We start from the raw sequence: 14,369 nt of genomic DNA on the forward strand, positions 1-14,369 counted from the left end.
TTACTTGTTATAAATTTCTGTTATTTTAACTACTAATGAGACCTAATTTATAACACAACATGTTACAAAAATTTCGTTCTGTTATAATCTTGTTATTTCATTCTGATCGGGTTACTATATCAACAATATTGGTTGACTTAGTGAAGTTCTAAGATGTCACAAAATTTCAATTTCCAGCTATGGATAAAACATAGGAATTTAATTAATTGAAACTTAAAAAGGTACCCGGGTACCGCGTCGGACACACAACGGTTAAAAGAAATATAAACATCAATATTTGGGTACGAATGTACCCTAGAAAACCGTTCTAGGGTTAAATATATTATGTATAATTGATATAAAAATTACATTGTTGTTGCAAATTGCTCACCTTTTTACACAAAACATATAACAAAAAGGATACAAGTAAAGTACAAAAAGGATTATCTAAATTAACATTAATAATAAATTGTTCCCAATGGCACCATTTCATAAAAAAAAAGTTTCGCGACTAGTTCACCACCATGTTTTTCGTTGTTGTCCATGTTGCTGCAAGCTGCTTACTCTAACACCAGTTTAACGTTTTGGTAATTCTCAACAAACTTGACTTTGTACTCTTCGAACAAATCCTCGAGGGCTTTACAAAACCGCGCGTGTAATTCATCCACGTCCTCTTGTGTTGGATTCTCAATCTTTTTCGACTCAACCGGGCCGCCAACTAAAAACAACAAACCGGTGTTATAATCGATTCATTTCATTCATACATCTCTGAAACATTTCGGTGGTACTTACTAACAGTATTTAGCGGTTTTCGTCGCGGAATGATACCGTACGTGTACTGGAAGAAACCACGCCCCCGGAATGCCGCCGGAGCAATTCCAGTGTTGTTTTTCACCCATTCCTGGAAGTTTCGCAGCTTCGATCCCAGCGGGTTTGGTGGTTGATCGAACAGATCCAGCTCGCCGAAGTTGATCACCGGCACGATGGAAGTGCCCGTTCGGAGGGCAATCTTACAGAATCCTTTCCGATTCTTAAGTACCAACCGGTAGTTGTTGGGTCTGCAGTGCAAAGATTCAGCGGCACCGCCAATGACCAGAACGGCTGCATTCGATGTGTACCCGTCATGATTGATCGGGTGAGCTGGATCGTTGGAGGCCGTCAGCATGTTCAGCACGCTTCGGGAAGAGCACGATACGAGTCCCCAGCTAAGCAGGATCTCCCGATACAATGGAATTATAAAGTGGAAGTTGAGGGTGCAGGGATGGGTTCGGATGCCCGGATACATTTTGTAGAAACCAGTGGCATCCATGCCGAAGGCAGTGAAAGTTCCAAAGCTGTAATTGGGGAAAAATGTTGCTCAGATGGGTGTTTTATGTTTTGGTTGTTGTATGGTAATTACCGTTACTTGAATGATTATATGGAAAATGTTCCAGATCAGTTGAATACTTACGGTTTAATTATTTATGTGCTACATTCCGCACTTCAACCTTTGGATACAGCATTCACATGCACTATAAAAACGTCTAATGGAACAGCAAGCAAGCGACACAAATGATTAGCCTGGACTAGTATGGACTTATCAGTAGACATTTAATATGCAGGCATGCAAGCAGTATTGTTTGATTGGTTTTTTTTTGCCTGATTTTATGTGTAAATCAGAAAAATATTTGATTTTCTACAAAAACATTAAAGTTTATGAAAATAAAAAACAAATTTTGAATAGTAGCAGATATCTGTAGACTTCATTATAGATTTAAGTTTGTTTGTTATTCCTTTTAGTCACTTGAATAGCGTGAATAACACTACCGGTAGTCCGATAGTTTTAACAAATAGTAGGTTAGACTTCGTGATCGATATCGTTGGTTTAATTTCTATTGTCATTTTCGCTTAATTGATCCGATTTCTAAGAGCGCACTTTTTGCGCCTTGTAATACAACCTACGGAACACTTTAATTTCTAATCAATGAAAAGATTTTCTTATCTAATCTCATCTTGTGGAATACCTATCCATGGAAAACGGATTCGAAAATGAGGAATACCAAACTCGTTGGCGTCATAAAAAATTGACCAAAAATAGTCATGAATCGACAAAAATAAAAAGCAATCGTGCTTCACACCATAATCACGGGTGAGCGGCGAGACAGAAACGCGTAGACCACACCAGCTCTAAGCTACTTAAGTCAATTGAGTGATTTATGAGTACACATGGCACAGGAAATGATAACATTCGCAGGTATTGTTTTCAGGAGCCAAGCAGGAGCCGGGTACAAAGGTGCATTATTTTACTTAGGCGCGTAACTAGCGACTTACCTTAGTACTCCGTGCGGGAAAGCGGCGAAAATGTAGTTTCGGTCCGCCGGAAGATCCACCGTTTTGTGGAGCTTGGCTGGGAAATAAGACTGGAACAACCGCACCAGCCATATATTGCGGAACCATTTTAGTCTGGAATAACAGAAAGTATTACTATATTAGTGGTGTTTTGACGTATGTTTGTAATATCTTAGGAAAATTGAATTTTGAAATAGTTTACGTATCCGAAATCGTCATTACCAAAAAAGAGTGGGTGGATAATGTTTGGGATATAACCGGAGTGTCGCACATCAAATTGCAACACGGAAAAAGCGCTGTACAAAATAACCTATTGGGTATTTTCTCTTGAAAATTTGAGTAGAAGTGGTTTAGAGTGCATTGTTTACACTGCATTTTTATTGCTGTGAGTTTTTTCAAAAATTGGAAGAAATGGCGTCACCCGAAAAGCAACGTTGCGAATTGATTTGGCGCATGCACGTGGGAAATCTTCAACTTTCTCATCGGGACATCGGAAAACAACTCGGAGTTGTGCAGTCAATGGTGAGTTGTGTGAGTTTAATGTTCTGCAGGCAGTTAGGAAGCAGGAACTTTCAAAGCTTGCCAATAAATACATACGGCGATCTGCTCATGTTGCAAACGGAGTGCGCCGTTCGTGTCTACCGGGACTGTAAACGGAGAGATCTACCTCGAGAAGTCTAAAGCAGGCACTACGGAAGCAACCCAAGGAGATCAAAGCTGAGAAAGACATGAAGAACAAGTGGGTTTCCGTACAGAAGAAGCTGCAGCCACATGTTGTACAGAACAGCGTTGGGAAAATTCGATCAAAAATGTATATTTTCACCTGAAAGATGGTATTTTTCTAAATTTCCAATTTTTTTTTTCATTTTGTTTCGCAGTGTAATCGTCAAAAGGGACGATTATAAATACCAAGAACCAGCTCTCAAAAGGTTGTAGCGATCATGTAATTGTTCATACCTGCAGCTGCGCATGACAATGGCTGCGATTCGAGCACGAGCAAAACGAAATGAGAACCATTGTCGGCGAGGACGTTAACATGACCAATATTGTCCAAAGAATGTGCGCGGACAAAGAAAAATGGGCCGCGGTGAACAGAACAGTCGTTCAGATCATGTCAGCGTTGCAACGAAGCAGGCGAGCGGAGTAACGACCAGCAACGTAGCAGTAGACGGCCTCGGGTCGTCGGGGCACCGATGAACTGGAAGTTACACTCCAACTGGAATCGCCTGAGGGAGAGAGATAAAGTAAACCACCGGGCGCGATCGGAGTAGGTAAGATCCACCTCCGGGGACTAGACTCAGGGCCGTCGAGAGCCGCGGCGGGCCCCAAGGTTAGATTTACTGATGGGCCCTTCTAAACTTATTTATTTGAATTTTGGTTAGAGGAATTGTATACATTCAACTGTTCAAATCAAACTGTTTCTGCTAAACTTGCTATGGTTACGGGTACGCGGATACCCTTTCGGCCTGTTAAAAATGCACACCATGGTTAACAACGTTATTAGAGGTACACGGATCTAACTCGTGTATTAGCACTTCTATTGTGTTATCGCTAGAGGTACTGAATTCTTGTTGCCACATTCAACGATATATTTCGTTTCGCGGAACTAACGCTTCTGCTTGGTTAATAGTCTAAAGAATAATCAATATGCTGTCTAACATGGTGAAATTGTAGGGTGTAGATATTGATCATCTTTAGCTACATTTGTAAACTTGATATTTTTTCCACTTCTCCAACACGTGAATTTTAAGGACATATCTCGAAAAGTAAACAAGAATATAGTTTGACACACTTTCTACTTTGATCGACACTCATTATTGTTCATGTTCAACATAGTAGGTTGGGGCAGTATATTTAGCTTCTGCGGTTTAGACAAAGCGATACACGGGTAGATTTATCTACTGGTAGCGGTGGATCAGTTTTTAGCTTTTGTTGTAAGCAAGATGAGAAGGTAGCAGATATAGCTCGTCATTCTCGTTTAAAAATATAAAATCGAAAAGATTTTATATTTATATAAGTTTGTCGAGAAAATTTTCTAATCAGAATTTTCATTTTATTTTTTTGGAAAGCAATGGATGTGTTAGTGTAAGAGCCGGTTTTGATACACTGTTGGAATATGTAGTAACTGACCAAAATAAAGATACAGAACGCAGTAATAAAGAATCAGACACAAATAAAACAAATGCGAGTACATCGGTCAACCGACTGCCGGTGCTGGTGGCTGAATTGAACTGATTTGATTTCTTTATTTCGCACATAACAATTGGGTTCTTATAGATATCATAAACATCTTTAGCAAGGCCCAAAATTATTGTTCTATCTTAACGCAATGCATTTTAAAAAATACTTTAAAGTGCTATAAAAACACAAATATACAAAAAATATTCATTTCAATTACCGGTTAATTAAGGTCAGTCTACCTTCTCATCTCACTCATAGTCGAAGCTAAAAATCTTTCCGCTATAGATACACGTCAAAAATTAGAGCCACACTGTAGCCGAGTTGTACTGCTATTGGTTTCTAGACAAGTTGTATAAGACCAGCTATTCGAGAAATTAAACAACTTGCGTAAAGTACAGAAGGTGCTCAATCTCAAGGCAGTAATATTGGGCCACTGTTATTTTTATTGTATATCAATGACCTAGGTAGACTCGGGTTAAAAGGGACTCCTCGTCTTTTCGCGGATGACACAGCGTTGTTCTACCCTAACAACAACTGCCATGATATTGTACGCGACAATGAATCGGATTTAAAAACACTAACGACGTATTTCAACGAAAACCTTCTTTCCTTGAACCTATCAAAAACTAAATATATGCTGTTTCGTTCATCTAGAAGAGCTATAGGCGTGCTTCCAGACCCAAGAATGGGACAGTCTGTAATTCAGGAAACTAACTGCTTCAAATATTTAGGACTTCTCTTAGACCCCACACTCTCCTGGATTGAGCATATAACATCTATAGAGAGAAAAGTTGCATCGTTATGTGGGGCTATGCGTAAAGTATGCTCTTTTGTTCCCCAGCATGTACTTCTAAAATTTTATTATGCGCACATCCACTCATTGCTGAACTACCTTGTATCTGTGTGGGGCCGTGCCAGTATCTCGAATCTGAAAAAGCTACAAACGCTTCAAAACAGATGTCTTAAAATTATTTATAAAAAAACATTTATGTACCCTACTATTTTGTTATACAATAATAATGCCCATAACATTTTACCTTTGCTTGGGTTGACTAACTACCAAACAATAATATACATCCACAATGCTTTGCATAATACTATTGCTCATAACAATCTAGAATTTACAACAATCATTTATTATACTCCAGAGTATCCACGAACCTTGGTCAAAGACGCATTTCTTTCATCGGACCTAAGTTATTCAACCAGCTTCCTACTGATTTAAAGCAAATAACATGTCGCACTCGTTTCCAAGCAAAATTGAAACTAATTTAAAAAAATAAAATGAGAATTTTTAATATAAACTTCGTTCACCACCAATCGAGCTTATTCCTTTAGCTATAATTGGTTAACATTTTTTAATAAAAACAATTGATAAATGCATTTTTTCTAGCAATTAGTAAAGAATAAATTTAAATTATTATGAGCTTCCTGCAAAGCTACGATGGAACCCTTAAAAGGATTCTTTTCCGCTGGGTACTCGCCGTAGCTTCTTGTCAAATTTTGTGTTTTGTCGGTCTCGTATTGTTTTTTTTGTTCTCAGCGTTTCCGCGATTCGTAACTTTGTTTTGTTGTGCTGACCTTTTTTTGTACGCTGAGAACTGATGTGTCCACTACCAGGGGGCTCCGTTTGTGAGCTTTTTGGTGTGGGCTATTAATAAAAAAAATGTAACCTCTCATCAGACAACATTGGTTATGAACGCAGGGCAAATTCATATGCGCAAATTCTGCAAAAAGACACTGCACCACGGAAAACATTGCACAGAAGTAGCTTAGAAAAGTCCGCCCACTATAACCGTAAACAATAGATACTTTCCTTGTGGCAACCCACAAAAAGCTTCAAAACCAAGATTTACGGGTCTTACAGGAACAATAAAAATCGTTCTCAGTATCTCCAAATCAACAACCGGTACCACCAACAAAGAATCGAACGCAGAAGAGGACGGATACGTCCGTGCGCATGCATTCCTGTTCGGCGCGTATTCCGTTGATTCAAACAATAAAACTCGGCTTTTTTGATCTAGTACATAAAGTAGACAACTCCCTTGCGAAAGTTTGTTTTTTAAAAAAAAGTCAAATATCAAATAAAGTTCTGGTATCCACAACAGGAGTTCGAATTCTCAAGTTATTAAATTAAAATGTCTTTCGATTTTTTCCGCTTTCATTATATGACTATTTAATAAAATGAATAATTACAAAGAAATCACCATTTTTATTGCTCTTTTGTGAATACATTTTCGCCCATCTTCCGGGTAAAACCGCGGGCCCCTAAATACGATCCGGGCCCCGGGGCAATTGCCCCGGCTGACCCCCCCTCTCATCGGGCCTGACTAGACTATGTTGTCGGGCGCTTAAGAACCGGAAGTCATCCTCCCCCCGGAATCGCAGAACCGACCTCGGCATCTACCCGGGTAGTATCGGTTTTGGAAGATCTACCACTGCAAGGGAACTCTTCGTCGGAGTAGGAAAGATCCACCGTCGGGGACTATTCCGAGTCGTCCGTAGCGAATCGCCGGCTTGAATCGTCGGGGCACCAGTGAATCGGACGCAATCCTCCACCCGGAATCGCTGGGCTGACCTCGGCATTCTGCTGGACTGCATCGAAGCAAGAAAAACGCATCCGTGAACGGAGGCTGGAGATATTCTTTCGTCGGGGAACTCTCCGCTGAGGTAGGCTAGCTCCATCGTCGGGGACTACACCGAGTAGTACCGAAGGCGACAAACCACCAGTATAGGGTCGTCGGGGCACCAGTAAACTGGAAGCCAACATCCAACCGGAATCGCTGGATCGACCACAGCATCTAACTGGTTAACGTAGACAGGAGCGCATGTAGAATATCATGGCGTGCAGGACTGATATGGCGGTTATGACACCAGCAAACTAGCACGACCAGCTGGACCTGGAATCAAGCGAAGTGCATGAGCACGCCTCCCACCGAAGTAGTCAAATGGAATCCAGGGGATCAGGCAAATGTCGGACTCCTTGGTGGAGTTTACAGGAGTAGGGTTCAGAGTTATCTTCTCTGTTCTGGTACACGATGGACGAAATCGGTAGTATGGTGTAACTACTGAACGTGTGCTGGGGTCGGCGTAAAAGTTTTACCACCAGATTAAAAAAATACACGCAGATGGGAGCAGCAAGGATAGGAGAATAGGAGTTCAGGGGCTTAACGACCCCCTCTCTCCAGACCTACTGCGAGTTGCGAGGTCATGCTAGGAGATGGTGGGGCAAGACAATGTTGGGCTCTGCTAAATCTCCATAAAAAGTCATAAAAATCCGAAAGCAGCTTCGTCGGAGCAAGTCTGTACCTCTTCCGCTAAGGTTTTATTCAAGAAATAAGCATAAAGCACCCTCACCCAACTGGAGTGCCAACCGCCATATTGGGGTAGATACCAGTAAGATCCTAATTATTGCATACTGGCGGCAGAACACGGATGTGAATATGGATTTCATCGAAATTGATCCACGGACCGATAGCCACGCCATTCCAGTACCCTAGTAAGGATGACAATTCCATGAAATGGTGTGTGGGCTAATGGAACTGGCTGCCCACCCTTCCCAATAAAATTTTGGTAGGTCTCCAAGTTCGTTCGAAACCTGGCACCTTAGCCTGTGGAAGTAGGGTCATTTGAGCGCTACTGACTAGCGCCGATTCGGCTCTGAACGCGATACCCCACGAAGGACCGCTTCAACCCTCGCATGCAACCTCACTGCTCGTATAGGTAATCATGAGATCATATAGAGGTGACTAGTTATTACGGGACCCAATAATCATAAAGAAGACAAAAACAACAAAATTAAAAAAAAATCTAACGGAGCAAATGTGGTGAAACCGTTCGCCAAAGCTGGGCTAGCGAGGTCGGCTACCCAGCAAAACGAGCAAGTGCAACAGAAACAGCAGCAGCAGTCCAGGAAGACCATACTGAGCTCGAGCGGCAACAAGCCAATTGGACGCCAAGAAAAGCTAGGGTTTCAGCTGCGCACGCCGAAACCAAGCATTACCCGTGAAGACCAGCAAGAAGTTGAGGCAAAAAATCGAAGAACTCTACGAATTCGTGAAAAGCAAGGGCAACATGAACGTAAAGATCAAATATCTAGTGGTTAGCATCAAATCTGCTGTAGCTGCAACCGAATGCGAATAGATGGCGTTACTTAAGAGAACTGAAAACGCCGAAAAGACGCTGAAGACCACGGACATAGTGAAAGCAGAAGCCTATGAGACGTCGTTCTCTGAAAAGAGTAAGAGTACGACAAAAGAGGAGGAGGATTCGAAGAAGGAAGGTCGGTGAAAGACAGCGAAACAGCCGATAATTGCAGAGTGAATGGCGAACCGAAAAAACCGTAGAAGAGGGAAGGAAAAAACAGAAAGAAAAGGAGGAAAAGACGAAAGAAGACCTGCGGCCGCGCCAGAAGAAGTATAGGGGAGACGGTCTAGTCGTCAAAGCAAACGACAGCGTGACGTACACTGCGATCCTCAAAAGGGTGAAACGAACATGTGGAAGAGGTCGATTAGAGTTGCGGCAGGAGTATCTTAGGGTTCCATACATGGCCCAACGCTCTGGAATATAATGTACAATAGAGTATTAACACTGGAACTGACCAGGAGAGTCAAGATCATCGGCTTTGCAGTTGATGTGGTCCTGATGATAATCGGGGAAACCCTGTAGGAGGTGAAGATGTTGACGGCAGAGACAATAGGCATTGTGGAAACTTGGGTGGCTGACGTCAAGTTGAATCGGGCTCACCACAAGACGGAGGTAGTGCTGGTCAGTAACTGTAAAAAAATCCAGCGTGTCGAGATCAGCATCGGGGGGGCAATTCATCACATAGATGTGTGCATTGAAACACCTGGGTGTGATGGTCGACGATCGGTTACATTACAACAGCCATATGAGAAAGCTGCGAAGACAACTAACGCATTGGCAAGGATCATGCCGTATCCTGAATGAGCAAGAGGCAGCACGAGACGTTTCCTGGTGGGTGTCTCATCCTCAATACTGAGGTATGGCGTACCAGCCTGGGCTACTGCGCTGAACTCAAAGCGGAACCGGACTGACAAGCACGTTTCGTCCAATGGCTGTTCGAGTCGCGAGTGCGTGCAGAACGATATTGTTGAAGGCAGTATTCGTAATTGCCGGGATGATGCCCATCTGCACCACTCTAGCTGAAGATGTGGAATGCTATCAGCGGAGAAATGCACGTAATGCAAGGAGACTGGTCCGAGCGGATTCTTTGGCTAAGTAGCAACAAGAGTGAGACAACGCGGAGAAAGGAAGGTGATCCCACTGACTCATCCCAAATGTGTCTGTTTGAGTACATAGGAAGCATGGAGAGTACATTTTCAGAGCATGGATGCTTCCGGAAGTACCTCCATCGGTTTGGACACCCAGTGCAAGAGACACTGGAACACGTGGTCTTCGAATCCCCTAGGATTCTTCCTTTCGAAAGGGTTTGTCTGGTATGAGATGTGCCACGACGAGCACATCTGTAATGCTGTCAACAAAGTTGTTACGAGTATACTCTTCGAGCTGCAGAGAAACGGGCGAAGGGACCAGCAAAGTAGCGCCACCAGCGAGAAAGCCGCCGTGAAACCACAAATTAGGTCTCGGGAGAAAGGCCGCCATCAGGCATATTTCTGCATTAAATAGCAATCGTTAAGGTATGAGAAAAATTAATTACGATCAATTGAAAAAAAAAAAATTAAACAAAATTGGTTGAGTGGTTTTTCGGCAATCGAGATCACGGAAAAACCATTTTTGAAAAAAGCAACATTTCGAGAAAATCGAGTTTAAAATTTCAAGTTATCACTGCCCTTGGTAGAGGAAGCGCTGTAACTTTCGATCTATTTCTCGGATATGTAAAAATATTTGGGAAAACATTCTCAAGGAGTTGTAATTTCAGATAAAGTAATAAAAAAAAATCGATTTCTTGAAAAATAAAAAGGTATGTAACCCCTTCAGTAACATTGAAGAACTTCAAAGCGTAAAACTGACCATCTTCTAATAAAATAAATGTAATTAAAATTTTGGCGGTTAATCCTCCTAGAAGTAATTAAAGAGAGTTTACTCTTCAAGCAAATTTAGGTCGATACTTAATGTCTTCAGCAAAGTTAATGATATTTCAAACAACTTTGTTGAAGACATGAATGTCTTCAAGTCTCGAAATACAGTAGTATACCTATACGATGTTATTCTGATATTACTGTATTTGATAAATCTCTTCTGCGGTTTATAAACCATAAAAATGCATTCAAGGTATGAGTCTCTGAAACTTACTAAAATATATTGAAGAGAACTGGCTTTAAAAAATCCCAAATATTAAAAGGACTAGGGTTTTTCCCAGAAACATTCCCCCCCCCCTCCCTAGACAAAATTTTTGGCTACGCCACTGATATTGACAAGCAAAATTACAGGCGAATGTCTGAAATTTTCCAGGATTCCTATATGTACCCAGTCAAAAAGGGCAAGTTGCTGGCTAACGGGGGGGCTATTTACCAACTCGGATGCGCTAATTGCCCTACAATTTGCCAGCAAATTGCTGGCAATTTGGGGGCTATTGCAAATGCAACATTTGGGCGATTTGCCGCCGTAATTTTTTGCCGCTCTACCCGCTCTTAAACCGCCCCCAAATCTCCCAGGGAATGCGCCATTTAATCGCCCTTAATTGCCTAATATGAAAATTACAAATAATACTTATTTTCGGATCCATTATCTACTCACGTAAACTTATCAGTACACTAAGTAATCACCAACAAACTATAGGAAGAATCGATGGTTAAATTGGTATTGCACACTAAAACTTACCACAATCTGACATTCGGCCAGAGATCTTGTTCCACTATACTTATACACGATTCCACAATTTCCCACATTCGTTGGCTGAATGAAGTGCACTAGACAACCAAAATAAAAGCGAGAACACGCCAATTGTTAAAAAAAACAATTTTAACCCTTTCATGTCCAACTTTTTTCTAGTGCATGTAGAGATTCAAAATTATTTTTTCTTGAAAACGGTAGGGTCAAGAAACACGAAAAGACTATTTTCAAAAAGATAGGTGCTTCCATGGCAGTGTTAGAATCTGCTCAATTTTTACCTTCTAATGCTCAATACAATTCTCCTCGAATAATTACAATAGTCCAATTACGTGAAAAACGTAGCTAACGACAGTTTAAATTGATAAGTTTTATTAGTTTTCAATAATATTGCACCATAACGAAGATATATGAAAAAATCATTTTCCGTCGTCAACGTAAACTGCCCCTGGCAGCACTGCTGCATCGGAATCCAAACAGACTAATTGCAATAACTTCAGTTCTAGAGCCGATCCCTGTAACTGTTAATACTCAAATTAAAGGCAATAAACACATTAATGAGTCTTACTTGTTTTTGTAAGCAAATCTCGTCTCAATCAAAAGTTATAGATATTTAAAAACGTTGTTGTCCACAAACAACATGGGCATGAATGGGTTAAGCTTAAGCCAAACATGAACCGCCATGTTTGAAAAACGCAAAAAACAACCAAGTCCATTTCAGCCGCCAGAAAATTTGTCCAAGTGTTGAAATTGCCTTTAAATCGCATTCGCAAATTGCATTTGTTCCTAGGGGCAATTAGCACAGGCGAGTTGAGTCAAACGTCAAACTGTTTAAATCGCCTGACTATGCTCCTCCGCATTTTTTGACCGGGTATTGGCTGTGTATGTGTAGACTAGACTAGCCTAGAACCAAAAACTTCGAAATAGTGATTCATACATTTACAATAGCGAGAAGTTTCGTTTTTTGATGCCCTTGTGATTAAAAAAAACAACGAAAGTTCCGATTGTAATCTTATTCATGCCCATGTTTTTATAGAAAATAACGTTTTCAAACAGCTATAACTTTCGTTAAAGGGAAGATTTATTCATACAGATAAGTAAGACTAGTAACTAGGTCTATTACCTTTCGTTTGAGTGTTTACAGTTAGAAGTATTATTCGTAGCACTGTAGTTATTGCTATTTGTTTGATAGGATTCCGGTTGAGCAGTGCTGCCAGGGTAATTTTTAGTGAGCGATGTAAAATATTTTGTTTTAATATCTTCGATATTGTGCAGTATAATTGAAAATTGATAGAACCTATCAATTTAAACTGTTTTCGACTATCATGCATTGGATTGACTTTTGTAAATATTGTAGTAAAATTGTATTGAGAAAGTAAAACATAGGCAACTTCTAATACTGCGAGGAAAGCACCTATCTTTATCAAAACTGTTTTTTTTGTGTTTCTTGATCTCAGCAGCTCTGTTGTCAAGTAATTTTATAACGCCAGAAAAACCTGCGTCGATGTTGGGGGTACTAAGGCATCAATAAATCAAATCAGTTATTGTTAAATCTTATCTCGGGGTCGAAATGTTCGTCTTTCGTGACTTGCTTATCGCCCTCACGCCTATTGATTTTTTTGGGTACGATTTCTGAATATAATAAAAAGTCCTAACGCTCAAAATAATGTCGAAGGTACTCACCCCTGACCACGTCCACAGTTGGATCCGGCGTCCCGGTCAAAATAGACGAAAATACCATATATCACACAGAATGTTTTTGCTAGAAGGCCACCGAATACCTGAAAGTTAAGACATGATCTTGTTAAATTTACAATATTCAATCAATTTAATTAACATACCAATAAATACAAATAATAGAACAGTAGCCAGAGTTCGCCGAACAAAAACAAACTCATAATGCAGAAGGCACTCAGCGTTTCGAGGCGCCGCCTCAGCGGCACGTTCAACGGCGCCCACTCAATTTGCCTCATGTTAGCTAATCCCAACCAGCAGTTTGTACCTGTAACAATAAAAATCAACTTTATATATCTCGACAAACATATGATTACGGCCTAAAAGCCAACTGTCAAAATCCACTTTGAATGGAAATTGCGGACAAACTGTTACACGCCAATCACAGATATTGGTAGTAAATGAAAGAGAAAAGTTTTCTCTTTCATAAACTGTTGTGAACTGTGTTCCACTAGTAACAGTTTATCTGGAATTTCCATTCAAAGTGAATTTTGACAGTTGGCTTTTAGGCCGTAATCATATGTTTGTCGAGATATGTATCTAATAAAAGGAAGAACAATGAGATTATTGCGAAACAATCAATTTCACAAGTTTCTGACCGTCCACGAGATAACAGATCGATGTTACCACAGAACGGTAGCCATGGTTACATCAAAACATTTGTACTTTCAGCCAGTTGATTGTCTCGAACCGAACAAGCAAACAATCACTGGACAGCGGTAGGTTTGAGCATTTTCTCATCGAAGGTTCAAGGTCACTTGGGAAGCTGATTACGAAAATTGTACACAATTTCCTAAATTGCTAAATTGTTTCAGTGCAGTCCCGCGTACTCTACTCACATGAAGAAGATGCTCGACACAACAGAACAACAAAACGGCGCAAACACTCAACGGAACGCTCAGATTCTGCTCACGAAAATTGGGTAGGTTTTGCTTGCTCGAGTGGCCGGTAACCAACTAACCGATACGGTCCGGTCGGTACGTTGTTGATGCTCGTTCCCGTCAATTCGGGCTTATCGTTATCGCAGTAGGTGAATATTCGGGAAAGTAAAAGTGAGTAGGTACTTACTATTATATACACTCACACAATCACCGCGTTAGGGGTGGGTTATCAAATTCGACTATAGTCAATAGGTGATAAGATTCTCCTAGGGAACAATGGATATATGGTCGGGCTTGTTGCGAAAGTAGTTGTGGAGCTAGGGTTGGCGCAACTGCTTCGATGAGTTGAATAAAACTTATCTCCGCTGACTGGCGGTGGTTTGTCGCCAGCAAACAGAAACTATTTATCTGATTAACCTGTTTGGTTTAAATTTGATTTTTTGTGTGAATGCT

The 14,369-nt window shown here is 40.8% G+C and overlaps 1 protein-coding gene across 2 annotated transcripts in view; it reads right to left on the reverse strand.

Annotated features, from left to right (window-relative positions):
- Positions 1-14,016, reverse strand: part of LOC131690709 (2-acylglycerol O-acyltransferase 2-A-like) — a 32,117-nt gene extending 18,101 nt beyond the window's left edge. Inside the window, exons 1-6 of one of the 2 annotated variants that reach the window (XM_058976651.1) lie at positions 13,875-14,016; positions 13,143-13,303; positions 12,985-13,082; positions 2,290-2,421; positions 772-1,313; positions 336-697 (exon numbers count right to left, since the gene is read on the reverse strand). In XM_058976651.1, coding sequence (XP_058832634.1) covers positions 540-697; positions 772-1,313; positions 2,290-2,421; positions 12,985-13,082; positions 13,143-13,274 — 1,062 coding nt within the window. In that variant the 5' untranslated portion in view covers positions 13,275-13,303; positions 13,875-14,016 and the 3' untranslated portion in view covers positions 336-539. Of the gene's footprint in view, positions 1-335; positions 698-771; positions 1,314-2,289; positions 2,422-12,984; positions 13,083-13,142; positions 13,304-13,874 lie in introns of those variants that run through there. The other variant, XM_058976649.1, reaches the window with a different exon arrangement.
- Between the last annotated feature and the right edge of the window lie 353 nt (positions 14,017-14,369).

This window comes from Topomyia yanbarensis, chromosome 3 (genome assembly GCF_030247195.1).
Source record: "Topomyia yanbarensis strain Yona2022 chromosome 3, ASM3024719v1, whole genome shotgun sequence".
Taxonomy (NCBI): Eukaryota; Metazoa; Arthropoda; class Insecta; order Diptera; family Culicidae; genus Topomyia; species Topomyia yanbarensis.